The sequence below is a fragment of the Schistocerca piceifrons genome, chromosome 10, assembly GCF_021461385.2.
Source record: "Schistocerca piceifrons isolate TAMUIC-IGC-003096 chromosome 10, iqSchPice1.1, whole genome shotgun sequence".
NCBI lineage: Eukaryota > Metazoa > Arthropoda > Insecta > Orthoptera > Acrididae > Schistocerca > Schistocerca piceifrons.
Window position 1 is genome coordinate 15,082,346 of NC_060147.1, and position 20,076 is coordinate 15,102,421.

The following is a 20,076-nucleotide window of genomic DNA, read 5'->3' on the forward strand; positions in this document are numbered from 1 at the left end:
GGAAAAAATGCTTCGCAGAGCTTTTGTGTGACACTAATTCTCATTCTTATCACAGAATTAGCTTGTTACCGCTTGTTTAAGAAATAGTACTTAATACACACAGAGAACTATTTTTTGTGTTTCAGAGGTGGAGGCCTCTCAAACCTGCAGCTACTTGGTTTGTGGCGTATCCCTGACCTGGGGAATGAGGCATTTCTCGCCATCTCAAAGGGGTGCCCAAAACTGCGAGAGCTATCACTGATCGCTTGTCGCGGACACACTGATGAGGCTTTCAAGCTGTTCCACCAGCTAAAACAGTTGGAAATGTAAGTGTAAACACATAATGCTGTGTTCGGCAAAGTGATGCAACTATATTTTTCACGGGTATTGATGTTAAAGTGTAAAATAGTCAATCATCAACTTTTTTAACATTAATCAACAAAAGAGCATTAGTTAATTATCTTTTGTGATCTATTCAACACATTTGACTCTGTAAATGACAGCCAGTTGTAAATAATAAACTAAAGTGTTCATCAAAATTTACATCCATTATAATTCTTTTTTATCTAAAAAGTATGAATCAGTAATGGGCAACTTCTTCATACGTACATCATATTCCAGTTGACACACCCGCATGTACCCTTCCTCTTACTAAGATGTAACAAATAACGTGTGTTCAATAAAATTTTCTCGGGCTTCCAGCCGTGTCAGGTGGTTAAACTCCCATAAGCTTTCAACTGAGCTCTCCTCAGTCACTGTCAAGTGGTAAGACTGACTGCCGTGTCGCCATGGCCGCGTCGTTATATAGCCGCAGTGCTGGCTGTGACGTCGCTGGTGCTCTCTTCCTCACCACGTATGGTAAAGTTTTCAGCCCGCGTCCGTCGCGCCCGTTTTAATCTCGCGATGGCCGGGTCCCGGGCTTTGCTGAGCTGCAAATCACCATCCTCGTTGATGGTGTTATTGGAGGTTTTTATTTCAATAGCTTCTTTTATGACGCTATCCCAAAATCCCTTCGTCATCAAAACGACAGATGTTTCGTCGAATAGAATTCGGTGTCCATTTTCTGAGGCGTGTTCTGCCATGGCTGATTTTTCTGGATAGCAAAGGCGTAAACACATCTCTTGTTCCGTCCGGCGTCGGTCCACAGTACGTACTGTTTGGCCGACATAGTAACAGCCACATTGACACGGTATCTTGTACACTCCAGGCATTCTAAGCTGTAGATCATCCTTCACAGGCCTCGTGAGCTGTCAAGTTTTTGCTGGGGGCCTGAACACTAATGAAATGTTATATCTCTTCAGGAGCCGGCTAATCTTTCCTGACACTGTACCACAGAAAGGCAAAGAGACAAGTTTCTTGCTTTCTTCTTCGGTGGTGTTCTCTTCTCTGTTGGTGTGTTTCTTGCATGTCACACCAGATACAGGCTGTGACACCTGTCCGTGACTGTACCTGTTTTCCCAGAAGACTTTTCGGAGGTGGCTCAGTTCTAGTGGCAGACTTTCAACATCTGAAATGACTTTAGCACGATGGACGCGGGTATTCAGAACGCCACGTTTTTGTGCCAGATGGTGGTGGCTGAGAGCGTGCAGATACCGATCTGTGTGTGTCGGTTTACTGTAGACACTGTGGCTGAGGTGCCCATTGGTTTTCCGTCAAACGAGGACGTCAAGGAAGGACAATGCACCGGAACCGTGTGTCTCATCTTCCATTGTAAACTTGATGTGGCCACGAATGCTGTTGAGGTGTTCTAAAAATTCTCCCAGTTTTTCATGACGAGGGGGCCAGATGATAAAAGTGTCATTTGACAAAACACCTGTCATTATGAGGATGAAGGGATTTTGCGATAGTGTCATAAAAGAAGCTATTGAAATAAAAACCTCTGAAAACACCATCAACAATGACGGCGGTTTGCAGCTCAGCGCAGCCTGGGACCCGGCCATCGCGAGGTTAAAATGGATGCGACAGACGCGGGATGTAAACATTACCCTGTATGGCGAGGAAGAGAGCACCAGTGACGTCACAGCCAGCAGTGCGGCTATATAACGACGCGGCCACGGCGACATGGCAGTCAGTCTTACCACTTGACAGTAACTCAGGAGAGCTCAGTTGAAAGCTTATGGGATTTCAACCACCTGACACGGCTGGAAGCCGGAGAAAATTTTATTAATTTGTATTGCCGCGAAACTGTGCATTCGTATAATGTGAGTTCAGATTTCAATGCTGTATTTTCGGTATCCACATTTGTGTCCTTTCAGTGCAGACTGTAAAGAGGACATGTTCAATTAAGATATTTCATAATCTAATACTTACCTTGTTGTGTAAGGGCTTCATTATATTCTCCAGAGATGTTGAATGTTGGCTTGAATGTATGGATACGGGTTAATAATTATAAGAACAACAGAGAGTAATAAAATTCATCTTATTAGTAAAAAAATTACTTTGTTTGCTTTTCTATAAATGCTACGGAAAAATATAGAAGATAAAGAGAACATTATTACAAGTTGTATCATAAATTTTATATAATTTCATTTTCAAATTACAATTATCAGAATTATTTAATTCATACCAAATAATTGCAAAACTCACAGTTATATTGTTCAGATTGATAATTAATTTGCACACATCAAAAAAAGTTTTGCATCACCTGGGTTTCGAGAGTTCCGGAACCTGTACAGAAAATTGGAACAGGGATCAGCATAAACATGATTTCCACTCTTGCCCATGAAAACCACACATTGCATGTTGTACCACTATACAGTGAGACCTTCAGACACGGTGGTCCAGATTGCTGTACACACCGCTACCTCTAATACCCATTATTATGTCCTCTTGCACTGATGCACGCACGTATTCGTTTGTGGCATACTATCCACAAGTTCATCGAGGCACTATTGGTCCAGATTGTCCCACTCCTCAATGGCGATTTGGCATAGAATCCCTCAGAGTGTTTGGTGGGTCACATTGTCCATAAACAGCCCTTTTCAATCTATCCTAGGAATGTTCGATAGGGTTCATGTCTGGAGAACATGCTGGCCACTATAGTCAAATGATGTCATTATCCTGAAGGAAGTCATTCACAAGATGTGCACAACGGGGGCACGAATTGTCATCCACAAAGACGAATGCCTCACCAAAATTCTGCGGATACCGTTGCACTATCAGTCAGAGGATGGCATTCCCGTACCGTACAGCCGTTACGATGCCTTCCGTGACCACCGGCGGCGTACCACGGCCCCACATAATTCCACCCCAAAATAGCAGGGAACCTCTGCCTTGCTGCACTCGCTGAAAAGGGGGTGTAAGGCGTTCAGCCTGACCGAGTTGCCTCCAAATGTGTCTCCGACAATTGTCCGGTTGAAGGCATATGCGACATTCATTGGTGAAGAGAGCGTGACGCCGATCCCGAGTGGTCCATTCGGCATGTTGTCGGGCCCATCTGTACTGCACTGCACGGTGTCATGGTTGCAAAGACAGATCTCACCGTGAATATCGGGAGTCAAGTTGCACATCGTGCAGCCTATTGCGCAAAGTTTGAGTTGTAACACGACGTCCTGTGGCTGCACGAAAAGCATTATTTGACACGGTGGCATTGCTGTCAGGGTTCCTCCGAGCCGTAATCCGTAGGTAGCGGTCTTCCACTGCAGTAGTAGTACTTTGGTGGCCTGAGCGAGGCATGTCATCGACAGTTCCTGTCTTTCTGTATCTCCTCCGTGACCGAAAAACGTCGCTTTGGTTCACTCCGCGATGCCGAGATGCTTCCCTTGTTGAGAGCCCTTCCTGGCGCAAAGTAACAATGTGGACACGATCGAACTGTGGTATTGACTGTCTAGGCTCGGTTGAGTTACAGACAAAACGAGCTGTGTATCTCCTTCCTGGTGGAATGACTGGACCTGATCGGCTGTCGGATACGCTCTTTCTAATAGGCGCTGCTCGTATATGATCGTTTACATCTTTGGGTGGGTTTAGTGACATCTCTGAACAGTCAAAGGGACTGTGTCTGTGACAGATATGATATCCACAGTCAACATCTATCTTCAGGAGTTCTGGGAACAGGGGTGATGCAAAACTTTTTTTGATGTGTGTATATAGAGTTTTTATTTTCTACTGCTGTTTCTGTTACCCACAGTATTCGTAGGTGCAGGTAAGGTGTTGGACTTGATTACATCACAAGTTGACAAAAAGCCAGCCATAGGATGAAAAAATTGGAAGCTAGACTCGATTGTCAATAAACACAGGCATAGGCGTTTGCGGCTGGAGATAAAACACTAGTGAGATTCTCCAACATTGCTTCTTTCTTATGTAAATAATTTTCCACTGAATTCATGGTATTCACTTTCACTGAAATTGTAACTTCGAACATTATGTTTTCTAGAGATCTTTAATGCACCCGTGCTTTGAAAAAGTGTATTTTAGGAATGGGGAAGTTTGTATATAAATATGAAATACGAACTTCAAAAAGTTGCAATATCATGTACTACTTCTTTGGTTTCCTGGACTGAGCCAATCACAGCACAGAACTTGTATCACACAAATATTTCTGGTGGGGAAACAGAACACGGACAATATTTATTTCAAAATGTAATAACTATTACACTGGTGTGCAAATTTTAAAGGACAAAAAGTAACCTTCACATAATGTTTCACTGCCAAATAACATAGCTTGATCAAACTTGGATTGTACGTAGAAAGAACCACTACAATACAATGCAAAAGGTAACTGACAGAAATACACAATGAGATGACCAGATGTTACTTTTTTATTCAAAGACAGTAATTACACTGAAGTCACTGATTTATGATGGTCTCCTGGACATTACAAAACATAGGACACGATCCTTACTAGGGTGTGTGATCACCACAGATGGCGGTGCATGGTCTGCAATGGGCTCGCCTGCTGGCCAGAAGGTTGGTAAGGAGTTGGTGTGGTGGGGCGTTCTGTTCCTCCACAGTGCAGTTGACAAGTGCTGGACGGTTGTTGCTGAATGTGGATATGCTGCAACACGTCTCCCCAATGTATCTCATTGGGGCAACGGGCAGGCCAGTCCCTTTGCCGAATATCCTCTTGTTCTGAGAGCTCCTATACCTGTGCCGTTCGATGCGGTTGCATATTATTGTCCGTAAAAATAGAGTCGTAGCTGAACGGAACCCCGGAATGAAACACGCGGTGAAGCGGGACTGTCACAGTAACGTCGACTGGTGAGTTTACCGTGTTCAGATATTTGAACATAATGCGGCATTACGGTTCTCCACACCGTAAGACCTAGACCGTCGAAACAATCATTTTCGGTAACATTCCTGGGTACATTAAGTGTTGTCAGCTCTTGCCGTATGAGGGATGTCATTTTTACCTTACCGGATAGGCGCGATTCATTGTAGACGTTTCCAGTCTTCCAGATTGCTGTAGTCATCTTTTCATTTCTCTGTTCACGAGCTCCTTCCCGAGTGCCATTTGCCGGTATCATCTTCCCGAGATACTTTTTATTGTGAATATGTAGTCCTTCAGTTTTGTTTTCTAGCCAGATTGGTTTATAAATTCTCTGGATCTTCAGTTATTTCCCCATTGACAGACATATCTGTCTAATAGTATGTTGAACAACAGTGGTGAAACACCATTGCTCTGTCACACCACCGTTCTAATCTCAAAGGACTGTATCGTTCTCTCAGATTTAGTGTGCGTTAGTGTCTGACTGCTCACACTAAATCACACAGTGTCTCACTGTTCACTGCCCCTCTTTCAGTTCTTGGACTATTATTATTATACATCAGTGTTGCTATATATTAGGTTGGTGCTCGTATATGATCGTTTACATCTTTGGGTGGGTTTAGTGACATCTCTGGACAGTCAAAGGGACTGTGTCTGTGACAGATATGATATCCACAGTCAACATCTATCTTCAGGAGTTCTGGGAACAGGGGTGATGCAAAACTTTTTTTGATGTGTGTATATAGAGTTTTTATTTTCTACTGCTGTTTCTGTTACCCACAGTATTCGTAGGTGCAGGTAAGGTGTTGGACTTGATTACATCACAAGTTGACAAAAAGCCAGCCATAGGATGAAAAAATTGGAAGCTAGACTCGATTGTCAATAAACACAGGCATAGGCGTTTGCGGCTGGAGATAAAACACTAGTGAGATTCTCCAACATTGCTTCTTTCTTATGTAAATAATTTTCCACTGAATTCATGGTATTCACTTTCACTGAAATTGTAACTTCGAACATTATGTTTTCTAGAGATCTTTAATGCACCCGTGCTTTGAAAAAGTGTATTTTAGGAATGGGGAAGTTTGTATATAAATATGAAATACGAACTTCAAAAAGTTGCAATATCATGTACTACTTCTTTGGTTTCCTGGACTGAGCCAATCACAGCACAGAACTTGTATCACACAAATATTTCTGGTGGGGAAACAGAACACGGACAATATTTATTTCAAAATGTAATAACTATTACACTGGTGTGCAAATTTTAAAGGACAAAAAGTAACCTTCACATAATGTTTCACTGCCAAATAACATAGCTTGATCAAACTTGGATTGTACGTAGAAAGAACCACTACAATACAATGCAAAAGGTAACTGACAGAAATACACAATGAGATGACCAGATGTTACTTTTTTATTCAAAGACAGTAATTACACTGAAGTCACTGATTTATGATGGTCTCCTGGACATTACAAAACATAGGACACGATCCTTACTAGGGTGTGTGATCACCACAGATGGCGGTGCATGGTCTGCAATGGGCTCGCCTGCTGGCCAGAAGGTTGGTAAGGAGTTGGTGTGGTGGGGCGTTCTGTTCCTCCACAGTGCAGTTGACAAGTGCTGGACGGTTGTTGCTGAATGTGGATATGCTGCAACACGTCTCCCCAATGTATCTCATTGGGGCAACGGGCAGGCCAGTCCCTTTGCCGAATATCCTCTCGTTCTGAGAGCTCCTATACCTGTGCCGTTCGATGCGGTTGCATATTATTGTCCGTAAAAATAGAGTCGTAGCTGAACGGAACCCCGGAATGAAACACGCGGTGAAGCGGGACTGTCACAGTAACGTCGACTGGTGAGTTTACCGTGTTCAGATATTTGAACGTAATGCGGCATTACGGTTCTCCACACCGTAAGACCTAGACCGTCGAAACAATCATTTTCGGTAACATTCCTGGGTACATTAAGTGTTGTCAGCTCTTGCCGTATGAGGGATGTCATTTTTACCTTACCGGATAGGCGCGATTCATTGTAGACGTTTCCAGTCTTCCAGATTGCTGTAGTCATCTTTTCATTTCTCTGTTCACGAGCTCCTTCCCGAGTGCCATTTGCCGGTATCATCTTCCCGAGATACTTTTTATTGTGAATATGTAGTCCTTCAGTTTTGTTTTCTAGCCAGATTGGTTTATAAATTCTCTGGATCTTCAGTTATTTCCCCATTGACAGACATATCTGTCTAATAGTATGTTGAACAACAGTGGTGAAACACCATTGCTCTGTCACACCACCGTTCTAATCTCAAAGGACTGTATCGTTCTCTCAGATTTAGTGTGCGTTAGTGTCTGACTGCTCACACTAAATCACACAGTGTCTCACTGTTCACTGCCCCTCTTTCAGTTCTTGGACTATTATTATTATACATCAGTGTTGCTATATATTAGGTTGGTGCACAAGTTCATAATGCTTTTGTTTTCCATGTTGGTATTCCGGTTGCTACGAGTTTCTAGTCAACAGCGGGGACATCTTACAGATGCAAAGAATAGTGACCTGTAGGACTTTGAGAAGTCATTAGTTCACTGTTGCTATTTGAGTTTACATATTGTCATTTGGAGATAATGAGTCGAGCTGTGGACACTAGAAAATGGAATGCCGAGTGGAGAAATCGGAAGATCTTCGACATATTCTTCTGGTTGAGTTCGACAGAGATGTGATGGCAGCAGAGGCAGCCAGAAACGTTTGCTCCATAAATGGGGATAATGTTGCTAGACAGAGCACTGTGAGAAAATGGTTTTCTCGTTTTGAGGAGGATCGTTCTGACATTAGTGACTCTTCAGGTGCAGAAAGAACTTCAGAGTTAATCCACAATGATCTGCATCAGTGTATTTCAGAACTGGTACATTTGACGAACTGTGATCGTTCCACTATCTTTCGAAGTATGCATTCGATAGGGAAGATATGTGCATCTCTGCTTGCACATCACCAGTCGGCTTGTGTACAACACTGACCTTTCCTACCCTGTATCGTAACTGGTGATGAGAAATGGTGTCTGTATGCTAGTACGAGGAAAAGAAAGGAAAGATCCCCGTGCAAAGATCTGGGGGCATCCACATGAGGTAGTGTTATACACTATGTGATCAAAAGTATCCGGACACCCCCAGAAACATGTGTGTTTCATATTAGGTGCATTGTGCTGCTACCTACTGCCAGGTACTCCACACCAGTGACCTCAGTAGTCATTAGACATTGTGAGAGAGCACGAATGTGATCAGGTGATTGGGTGTCACTTGTGTCATATGTTTGTGCACGAGATTTCCACACTCCTAAACATACCTAGGTCCACTGTTTCCGATGTGATAGTGAAGTGGAAATGTCGAGGGACATGTACAGCACAAAAGTGTACAGGCCGACCTCGTCTGTCGACTCACAGAGACCGCCGACAGTTGACGGGAGCTGTAATGTGTAATAGGCAGACCTTAATCCAGACCGTCACACTGGAATTCCAAATTGCATCAGGATCCACTGCAAGTGCTAAGACAGTTAGGTGGGAGATGGGAAAACTCGGATTTCACGGTCGAGTGGCTATTCGTAAGCCACACATCGTGCGGGTAAATGCCAAAAAACACCTCGCTTTGTGTCAGGAGTGTAAACATTGGACAACTGAACAGTGGAAAAACATTTTGTGGAGTGACGAATCACAATACACAATGTGGTGATCCATTGGCAGGGTACGGGTATGGCGAATACCCGGAGAACTTCATCAGCCACTGTGTGTAGTGCCAACAGTAAAATCTGGAGGCGGTGGTGTTACGGTGTGGTCATGTTTTTCACGGAGGGGCCTTGCACCCCTTGTTGTTTTGCATGGGACTACCACACCACAGGCCTACATTGATGTTTTAAGCACTTTCTTGCTTCCCACTGTGGAATGGTGATAGCATCTTTCAACACGATTGAGCACCTGTTCATAATGCACTGCCGGTAGGGGAATGGTTGCACAACAGTAACATCCCCGTAATGGACTGGCCTATACAGAGTCCTGACCCGAATCTGTAGAACATGTTTGGGACGTTTCGGAATGCCGACTTCGAGCCGGGCCGCATCGACCGACGTCAATACCTCTCCTCAGTGCAGCACTCCGTGAAGAATGGGCTGCCATTCCCCGAGAAACCTTCCGGCACCTGACTGAACGTATGCCTGCAAGAGTGGAAGCTGTCACGAAGGCTAAGGGTGGGCCAACACCATATTGAATTCCAGCATTACCAATGGAGGGCGCCACGAACTTGTCATTTTCAGCCAGGTGTCCGGATACTTTTGATCACATAGTGTACATGTGGCAGAACAGTGATGGTGTGGCGTACTACGAATTGCTTCCTTGAGGTGTAACAGCTACTGCTGATGTTTACTGTTAACAAATGAGACACTTTTTAGATGCAATGCACAGGGTGTATACGACCCGGGACAACTGGGAGATCCGGGAAAAACCCGGGAATTTTTTTTTAGAATTCCGAGAATTTTTCGTCGTTTTAGTTTTCAGTTAAATTTTTGTCATTTTGACTGGTAAGAATCGATACTCTAACGGAGGATATTACTGTATACAGCTACTGCAGGATAATAGTGCAACAATAAAACATGAACGTGAAAAAAAGGAAAATAAAACATAAATTGCAAAGGATGTGTGCCATATATGACAACAAAACACAGTGCTCATACAAGTGTTGTATTAACAGCTTACACAGTATCAGACAATGACATTTTGAGTTTTCGTGTAGCAAAACGTTCGACGAAAGGAAAGCACACCGTGTAAAGCTGTAGCAGGATTAGAGAGAAAACAATTCTAGGAGCTAAGGATTGAAGAAATGTGTACTGTATTGCTTGTCTCTTGTCTTTACTGGTTTTATGTATCCTATATTTAATTTTATTTCATCCAAAACAGAAAGTTATTAGCTAACAGGCAATAAAGAGTGCAAATTTCCTGAAGAGTTCTTGTTCTCCCAATTACAAATAATCCCATCCAGTATTAATTGCGAGATTTTATAAAAAAAAAGGGGCAGGATGTCAAACCTGATGACTGGGAGCAGGAGATTTTAATTTCCGCTGTCCTGAGTGTAGTTTGATGGCATCCGATACAAAATATACTCGTTTCAATTCCATGGAGCGAAATACAGTGACGTGCGGTAGAAGAATGCTGTGTGAAGAGGGAGAAGAATGCTGTGTGAAGAGGGGTGGCACTGCACTCTGGCACACTTTTAAGACCAGATAACATGTCTTACATTTCCTCAAACATGTGTGTTTTATGTATCAGACTCTTCAGAAAGCTGTGCACTACAAAATGAACATATTTTTGAAAATTCGATTTTTTATATTTTTGACGTATCTCAAACGCCCGAGGGAGGGGGCTGGGCGGGGCGGCGCCACTATCTTAGTATTGCCCCGGTTTGGAAATGTAGATCCGAGGCTGATGCGCAGAGCAGTCTGAGCTATAGTGGAGAAGTGTGTAGTCTCCACGTAACCCGTTTTTACATTTAGTGATTTTTCTGTTTCCTCTTCATTTATTCCTCTCATGTCAAATGAAAACAAAATGGATTTCTGTGGCCGGGAGCTATCAAGTGAATTAAAATACACTAACATAATTACAGAAGGCTAATATACGTTATTAGCTTCAGATTTTATTTCCACTTTTTTGACAGCCGTGCATTAATCGCCTTGTAGAACAGTGAAGGTATTTTTGTTGGTTTGCTAAAGAAATTTGGTTTTTATCAATCTTTTATGCTGAGGCAGTCAGTGTGTTTGAATCACACTATTGGCTAATTTCAACTGCTCGCTGAATTTCAGGTGCACCTTTTCATCTTGTAGCTCGTTTTCATCTTCTAGCACGTATGCCATAAGAAAGAATCAAAAATGAGTTAATACAGTACTGGTACTCCAAGAAGATTTACATGCCAAAACCCACACCGAAAAGCTTAATATCAGGTCGAGACCTACTTCATTGGGAATCTGGACATATGAATGTGCTCTTAAGTATGCACTTTAAATGTACTATTTTAGTATGGTTCACGAAATTCTGATACTCTTGGAGTATCCTCTGATGTCTTTTTTTCTTTTATGATATAATGTAAGATCTTTTAACGTTTTACATGTACGAACACACTGGCTTCCTGTGTCATAGCAGCTGTCAAAGCGTGGTGGCGCCTGTTATCTGGCGCTCACTGACGACTACTAAAACGAACCTATTTCTAACAGGTCACGGGAAAATATTGCGAATGGTGGTTTGAAAAGCGTTGCTTTCAAAGTAAATTTCCTTTTACGCAAATTGAACTATGTGCGAGAATGTACGATGAATTTCGTAAATCACAGAACATTTGATGGCGAGCCATTTAGAAGTATTTCGAGCCCAGAAGATCAGACATTCATGTTGTTATTGTGAGCAAACTGATGTAGTGCTACGGGAAGTTCTCTCTCCTCTGCGGTAGCTAATTTATTTGTGGAAAATTTTGAGGACAAGTCACTGGACTCCGCTAAAAATTTTACTGGCACATTTATGTGATATATCCTAAAGTGCAGCATGCACAAAAAATATCAACATTATATGTGAAAGCTTAGCTTCTCTTGCTGCTTATTAACCTTAGAGACCAATGTTATATGTGAAAGCTTTTCTTTTCTTGTAGCAACACTATGTATATTAATTTAAAACATTAACTTTTCCCATTTGTTTATCCGCAGACTTAACAGTGATGACTACATCGTGTGCCCTGTGGTTATCGGCTGGTGGGAGCACGTGACATGAGCTATGACTGACTTACAAAAACATGTCGCAATCTCGATTACAGTTGTTCGGAAAGTAACATGCAGTGCTTGGTGGAATTCGAATTTATACTTTTGTAATGCAAAATTATGCAGCGCACATGTTGTTGTACATCAAACATCTTTCCAAAAGGAGTTTTCTTCCCTAACTTCCGTTTTCTAAAGTGCCGGGAAATTCTACGCCCGTGTATAAAAACATAACCATTCAAAGGATTGAAGTTTTATAGGTCCGAGGGAAAATATACTGTCACTTAATAACACGGAAAAAGTATGTTTTCATCCGGGAGAAAGTGTATTTTTAACCGGGAAATCCGGGAATTTTTTTTCCTTGTCCGCGTATACACCCTGAATGCAGGAACGACGACCAGGAATACTGCACGAATCGATGCTACTCCACGATACGCTACACGCGTTGTGCTAGACTGACAGAAAACATAATACAGAAGTTGGAATGGGATGTCATTGTACATTCACAGTATTCACCTATCTTACACCCTCAGATTTTTACGTTTTGCGTGCCTTTCCAGCTGAAAATATGCTCCAAGCGTGGCTCAACGAGTTGTTTTCCTCAAAACCGTGTGATTTCTACAGTCACTGAATTGAAAAGTTATCCCAGTATTAGCAGACTGTTGTAAATAGTGAAGGAGAATATTTTATTGACGAGTAAAGTCTCCGTTATGTGTATCCATTGTGTTAATTAAACTTCAGGAAAAATGCTTTGAACTCGTGCACAGTCCTAATATTTTTTTTACTTTCTATGCATGATTTAATTACTTCCTTTATTGCTTTTTAATTTGTCGTCATCAACCACCATCCCACCCTTCCCTTCTCATCCCTTTAGCTTCTTACCATCTACTTCCCGTCCAAGTTCTCAATTACACTACTCGTTTCATTTCTCTTGCTCCTAATAATGTATTGTTTCACATTTTTATTACAGACTCAAAATATCCTACTGTGACTGTCTTCGTGGAGATGCAATTCGTCACATATCTGTATTGCCAGCATTGCGAACATTGGAATTCGAAGCAATAAAATTTCAGAAACTAGAGCCAGGTGTAGAATGCTTCCTTGACATGTCCGGGCTTTGCCGCCTTCACCTTAGATACAGCGTATGTTGGTCTATACCATTTGGCAAATTTCCCGGACGACTCATTAATCTAAGGTAATTTTAAAATTGCTATATATATATATCTCCCCCTCTCCCTCTCTCCCTCTCCCATATCTGAAGTCAGTCCTTAACTACAAGTGTTCTCAATCAGTCTTTAACCGCAGATATACTGTTTGTATATGGATACGTGTATGTCGTTATTGTCATCTCTTCTTTCCTCGTCGATATCAGAGCACGAGAAATGTTTATGTTAGTGTTTACATATTTGTTGTCGACAACACACAACCACACAGCCACGGTATCACCTGATTCCGGAATAGCTAGCTTAATATAGTATAAAGATAGTGGGTTTCGATGCAGCTTTATTAAGTGTGATATTATTCTTCACTTAACCTTTGAGACTTTAAGAACCAGCTACTCTTAATCAGGCCCAAAACTCGACTTGTAACAAGAGCACTTACGGCCAGTCTGCCACAATATTAATAATACGTAAGGCTCTACACCACTATATGCAAATATCACTGTTCATGAAATAACAAAATATACAAATAAACTACTTTATATTTTTCCTTTTATTTAATCAAATGCTTTCAGAAGTTTATTTCTCACCCACAAATCATCCACACCTCGATGTAGAGTGTAAACGTGTGCACGAAAAATAGTACACTGTTTCTGCTGATAACCACGTATGTGCTTTTGGGCTGCTAGGCTATTTCTATCAACGGGATTTATATTGGATTTTGAAATCATCTTTCTATCCAAACTTACATCCTCCACAATGGTTCATCAAATATTCTACCCTTTCGCGATAATTAAGAACTTGGGTAAATTGTATTTTCGCGAGTTTAAAAGCAAACCATCGGCGGCACGAAAGCAGTCTTGATACCGTGACACACTTGCGACGCTTACCAGCCTGTCACAAAATTGACCTGCATACATCTACAACCAATTTCGAGATCGTAATTCACCTTACACGAGTGTGTGCAATTGAACTTCATCCACTCAATTATTTCTGGAATCTCGTAATCACTGGTCCCAACACAGACTGTCCATAAATGCACAATTAACACTCCCTTCTTTTTTTTTTAAAGAGTAAACGAATAACGTCACATCATCTACACAGTTATTAAAACATTATTCCAAATGATCTCAAACATTTCTTGTCATTATATTTTAAAGATAATCAGAAAAAATATTATTTATTATCAGAAGGTAACACATAACAGATCGCAAATAGTGCATAACTAAATGACAGCTTCGCATAGCATCGGGACTTAATCACGCAAAACTATATAAAGAAATCCCCCAAATCTCAATTTCTCCATACCGACTGACAGATACAACTAAGAAATTCGAGACCTCGTAGATCAATCCCAACCTGTAATGTTATAATGTGCTTCTTACATGCCATAAAGCCTTTGATCCTGTGAACTGTGACATTTTACTTGCCGAACTTAGCAGCCTAAATTTCTTATCAAGTACAATGCAGTGCAATGGTTTTGCTCATACCAGACATCGTGCCAGCAATGTGTCATGCACGGCACCATAAAGTCACATTGGAGGCACGTAGTTTCAGGCATCCCCCAGCTTTTGGTATTAGGTCCTATACTCTTTTCACTGTAAATAAATGATGTATTTGTCCTGCAAATACCACTGATGGCTTCCAGTTGTCTCTAGGTGCAAAACTGATAAACCTGAAGACAGCAACTGAGAATCTCAATACTGACCTGTGTGCAGTTTCAAAATGGGCACAGGGCATAAGGTTAAAGCTCAAACCATCCAAAACCCAAGGTGGTACCAGTTGGTCATTCTGGGCTTATAAGCCTGACTCGGTAGAAGAGGGCCATTCTAATACGGTCGAAACTTCAGTTTCACAGTTCATATTCCCTCCCTCCCTCCCTCCCTCCCTCCCTCCCTCCCTCCCTCCCTCCCTCCCTCCCTCCCTCCCTCCCCCACTCCCTCCCTCCCTCCCCCACTCCCTCCCTCCCTCCCCCCCTCCCTCCCTCCCCCCCTCCCTCCCTCCCTCCCCCCCTCCCTCCCCCCCTCCCCCCCTCCCTCCCCCCTCCCTCCCCCCCTCCTCCCTCCCCCCCTCCTCCCTCCCTCCCTCCTCCCTCCCCCCCTCCTCCCCTCCCTCCCTCCTCCCTCCCTCCCTCCTCCCTCCCTCCCTCCCTCCCTCCCTCCCTCCCTCCCTCCCTCCTCCCCTCCCTCCCTCCTCCCTCCCTCCTCCCTCCCTCCCTCCCTCCCTCCCTCCCTCCCTCCCTCCCTCCCTCCCTCCCTCCCTCCCTCCCTCCCTCCCTCCCTCCCTCCCTCCCTCCCTCCCTCCCTCCCTCCCTCCCTCCCTCCCTCCCTCCCTCCCTCCCTCCCTCCCTCCCTCCCTCCCTCCCTCCCTCCCTCCCTCCCTCCCTCCCTCCCTCCCTCCCTCCCTCCCTCCCTCCCTCCCTCCCTCCCTCCCTCCCTCCCTCCCTCCCTCCCTCCCTCCCTCCCTCCCTCCCTCCTCCCTCCCTCCCTCCCTCCCTCCCTCCCTCCCTCCCTCCCTCCCTCCCTCCCTCCCTCCCTCCCTCCCTCCCTCCCTCCCTCCCTCCCTCCCTCCCTCCCTCCCTCCCTCCCTCCCTCCCTCCCTCCCTCCCTCCCTCCCTCCTCCCTCCCTCCCTCCCTCCCTCCCTCCCTCCCTCCCTCCCTCCCTCCCTCCCTCCCTCCCTCCCTCCCTCCCTCCCTCCCTCCCTCCCTCCCTCCCTCCCTCCCTCCCTCCCTCCCTCCCTCCCTCCCTCCCTCCCTCCCTCCCTCCCTCCCTCCCTCCCTCCCTCCCTCCCTCCCTCCCTCCCTCCCTCCCTCCCTCCCTCCCTCCCTCCCTCCCTCCCTCCCTCCCTCCCTCCCTCCCTCCCTCCCTCCCTCCCTCCCTCCCTCCCTCCCTCCCTCCCTCCCTCCCTCCCTCCCTCCCTCCCTCCCTCCCTCCCTCCCTCCCTCCCTCCCTCCCTCCCTCCCTCCCTCCCTCCCTCCCTCCCTCCCTCCCTCCCTCCCTCCCTCCCTCCCTCCCTCCCTCCCTCCCTCCCTCCCTCCCTCCCTCCCTCCCTCCCTCCCTCCCTCCCTCCCTCCCTCCCTCCCTCCCTCCCTCCCTCCCTCCCTCCCTCCCTCCCTCCCTCCCTCCCTCCCTCCCTCCCTCCCTCCCTCCCTCCCTCCCTCCCTCCCTCCCTCCCAACATGGGAGAACTTCTTTGGGTAAAGGGTATCAAAAGTACTTCAGCTGCAACCAGCGATGTGGGCGAAGAAGACATCACAATGAAGAAGAAAATAAAACTTATGTTTTGCTTGGTAATGGACCTACATCTAGGATCTCTCAGCACAAATCTGAAAAAAGATTGCATCGGAAGAGAAACCTCACACTTTCTCCTCTCTACGATAACTGAGGTTCACAAAGTACTTGCTGAAAACAAATATGTGATTTCTCTCGTTGCTGCTGGCCAAAAAAATGTGGAGCGAGGGTGACAGCAGATGGTTTATGGTGGATCCTTTCGTCTTTCACTATCATCGTCAGTGCTAGAGTATCCTCAACAAACACAGCATGTGCAAATACAGCACATGCATCAATGGCTGACGGGACAACATCCTACTCAATAGCAAACAATGTTTCAGCTAGGAATGGTGGATCGGCAACCACAAATTCAATTTTTCCAGATTGTTTCAACAACACCCAAACATAAATGTGCACTTACAATCTCTTCCGTGTGCAGGTACTTCTGTCGCATCAAATGAAGCTTCTGATAGATGAGTGAACCTTTGATGTTCGGTATGTAGTGTATATATACAAATATCCTACGTATACAATGTACAAAACTTTAGGAAATAAATGTTCTTATTAATGTTCTTTTTGAAAATAAATGTCAGTGTTAATGTTTACTTTCAGTAATACCTCAAATCAGTTTCCTTTCGACATAATAGCATAAAAATATGAAACTAAACTATTTAAATTTTTTAAAATTTTAAATGTTTTCACGGCTGGCCCGGTGGAGGTTCGAGTCCTCCCTCGGGCATGTGTGTGTGTTAATTTAGGTTAAGTAGTGTGTAAGCTTAGGAACTGATGACCTTAGCAGTTAAGTCCCGTAAGATTTCACACACATTTTTAAAAACGTTTTCAAAAGTAATTGTTGTTTCCTAAAGCAAAAAATTTAATAATTTATAGTTGAATTTATTGGTTTAGTTATACTGAAGTGATTAAGAGTTTTCCTTCTAGTGAGGTGCCCTTTTTCATTTTCGAATCTTTCCGGGTAATATCAACCTTTCTTAATGACAAAAATTCAAAGAAAGGCAGTTTGGACATACATAAGTAATTAAAAAATTGGTGGTCATCCAAACACAGTTCATTAAAAAGAGTATAATACAACCCTTTAGATTCCCTTAGTGGTAGCATAGGGCATACATGTATCTTCCTCTTCTTTTAATGAAAAGTACAAGGAGGAGCATGTACATATACTTGCTGTCCGACATGTTCCCTCATCGCTAGTGCACGGCAGACTGACCACGTGGTGGCCAAACAGAGTTGTGGTGGCAGGACTGCATGCACCGCCTGGTGACCCAGTGTAATAGGCTCCATATGACCATTGGCTGGTTTAATTCATTGATTGATTTATTGATCCATTTTATCTACAGCTGCACAATGTGCAAGAGATATTTGGATTTTTTTTGTTAATATTAACAGTTTTACATATAATATACCTTTGTACATAATAACACACATTAATATATCAATTAATGATGAATACTTAAATAAATGTTGTTACACTATATACAGAGAGATAAAATACAAATGTTCTTCTGAATGAGACTACATTGGGTAAACACACAAAAATTTGGTTTTGTAGGTATTCATTTACTGTGTAAAAGCAGTGATCAACCAAGTACGACTTCAGTTTATATTTGAAGTGACCAATGTTTTGTATGTGTTTATGGTATCTGGTAAGGCATTGTATAGTTTGATACTAGGATGGATAAGGCTGTTTTGAAATAACTTTGTGTTGGCGCTTTGAACATGTACATCCAATTTTTGTCTCTTATCATAGCTGTGTATTGTGTGATTTTGAGTGATGAGTGGTCTTTTTGTATGTAAGTTTTGCTTTAAACACATTATATTTTCAAGTATATATATGCAAGGAAGTGGCAGGATCATCCTTTTTTGAAACAATTTTCTACATGATTTGCGACTTTCTACCCCTTCCATTATTCTTATAATTTTTTTTTTTTTTTAATTTTGAATGTTTTGACGGCATCTCCAGAATTTCCCCAGAACATAAACAATTAGAGTCGCACGTAGGACTGGGTGACGCTTGTCTCACAACACTTCCTCCAACAAAATTATGTAAAGGAAAGGTGCTCATCACAATATAGCGGAGATGCTGAGTCGCAGATAGGCACTACAAAAAGACTGTCACAAATAAAGCTTTCACCCATTAAGGCCTTCATCAACAATAGATGACAACCATTCTCTCTCTCTCTCTCAGGAAGACGTGTGAGATGATTGTTACCTACAAAATACCAGGTGTCACAAAATGGTGTATAAACTCTTTGAAACTGAATATCTCTTTAATTAATGTCATACAATGTTTGTGGTGTACCTTAAGGTCTCACTAAAGGTGGTAAATGGTCAAAATGGTCTCCTTCCACTGCAATACACCATTGACAACAACTTGCAACAGAGTGGTATTGCTGTTGTATTGTTCCTAATGGAATAACATCGCAGGCTTGCTCAATTTGCTCTTTAAGACCAATAAGTGTTTGTGATCTTGCAGTGTAAAGGGTGTTGTTGAGAGTACCCCACAGAGAGAAGTCTAGAGGAGATAAATCAGGAGAGTGACCTGGAAACTCCACACTACCTCTTCGTCCTATTCGTCTGGCAGGAGATGTACGATTGAGAAATGTGCTCACATCAGTGTGAAGGTGAGGGTAACACCAGCCGGTTGAAAGTAATAACCTCCATTTTCAAAACAGTCATTAAGACAAGGAGTTATCATATGCAACATTTCAAGTAAGAATAACATGTGACAGTGTTTTCAAAGAAGTATGGCCTGACTAACCCTCCAGAAAACAGACCAAACCAAACATTCTCGTGGTAGAATAATATGCCTTCCCTCAGTTGCATATGGTTTCTCACAGTCCTACTACACGCAATGATGGCAGTTAATTATTCTGTTAAGTTTATAAAGGTCTCTTCATGTGACCAAGGAATTAGATCTTGGGAACATTTCTCTCCTCCACATCTGTTAATCATCCACTCATAAAATTCACTTCACCAGTCAGGATCATCCTTGTTACGAAGATGGAAAAGTCTTCGGATGTAAGGTTTAAATTTCTGAGCCTGCAAAATTCTGTGAACACTGCTTTTGCATATCCCAGTCTCACAAGAGTACTGCCTCCAGGTTTCTTCGGGGAATGTATGTACACCTGTATCACTGTGTAGTGTTTCCTTTCCTCGGGGTTCTGCCATGAAAATACAAACTAGAAAATCTGATTGGGGTTTGAATTTTGATGGAATAAGTTACGGATAAGGCGGACTTCGTATTACTGATTGAAATAGTGCTGTAATTTGACCGCGAATGGCAGACTGGGTCGGCAACACTACAAAAAGTGACCGTAAGGAAATAGCGTCAGAAATAAGTTGAAATTTACCTTATAATTCTGTCAGAAACGTAGTATCTATTATAATATAGTCTTCGTGGCTGCATCTGGGATACTTCTTGATTTTCTTCTAGGGTGTCTTTTTTTTATTGTTTGCTGGGCCTCTTGTTCTCCGTCTGATGAAAATTTCTTGCAGTTCTCACTGTCTGGATTAATTTATAAATTTGGCGATAACCATTGCGAATCACTATTGAAATAACTTGAAGACGCCGTGTGTTCTTTTCATAATATAGTTTTAATTTCCACTTAAAATCATTCTTTAACATCAGCCCCAAAAAAATACACGTCTTAAACGTATGAAGACAAGGTAACAATAGAGTAATAA

At 43.1% G+C, this 20,076-nt stretch overlaps 1 protein-coding gene across 4 annotated transcripts in view; it reads left to right on the top strand.

Moving 5' to 3' along the window:
* The window catches only part of LOC124718857, a 106,629-nt gene that overhangs the window by 60,363 nt on the left and 26,190 nt on the right, over positions 1–20,076 (top strand). For 3 of the 4 annotated variants that reach the window (XM_047244486.1, XM_047244485.1, XM_047244487.1), the window contains 2 exons: positions 126–305; positions 12,916–13,140. In XM_047244486.1, coding sequence (XP_047100442.1) covers positions 126–305; positions 12,916–13,140 — 405 coding nt within the window. The remainder of the gene's footprint in view (positions 1–125; positions 306–12,915; positions 13,141–20,076) is intronic. The other variant, XM_047244488.1, reaches the window with a different exon arrangement.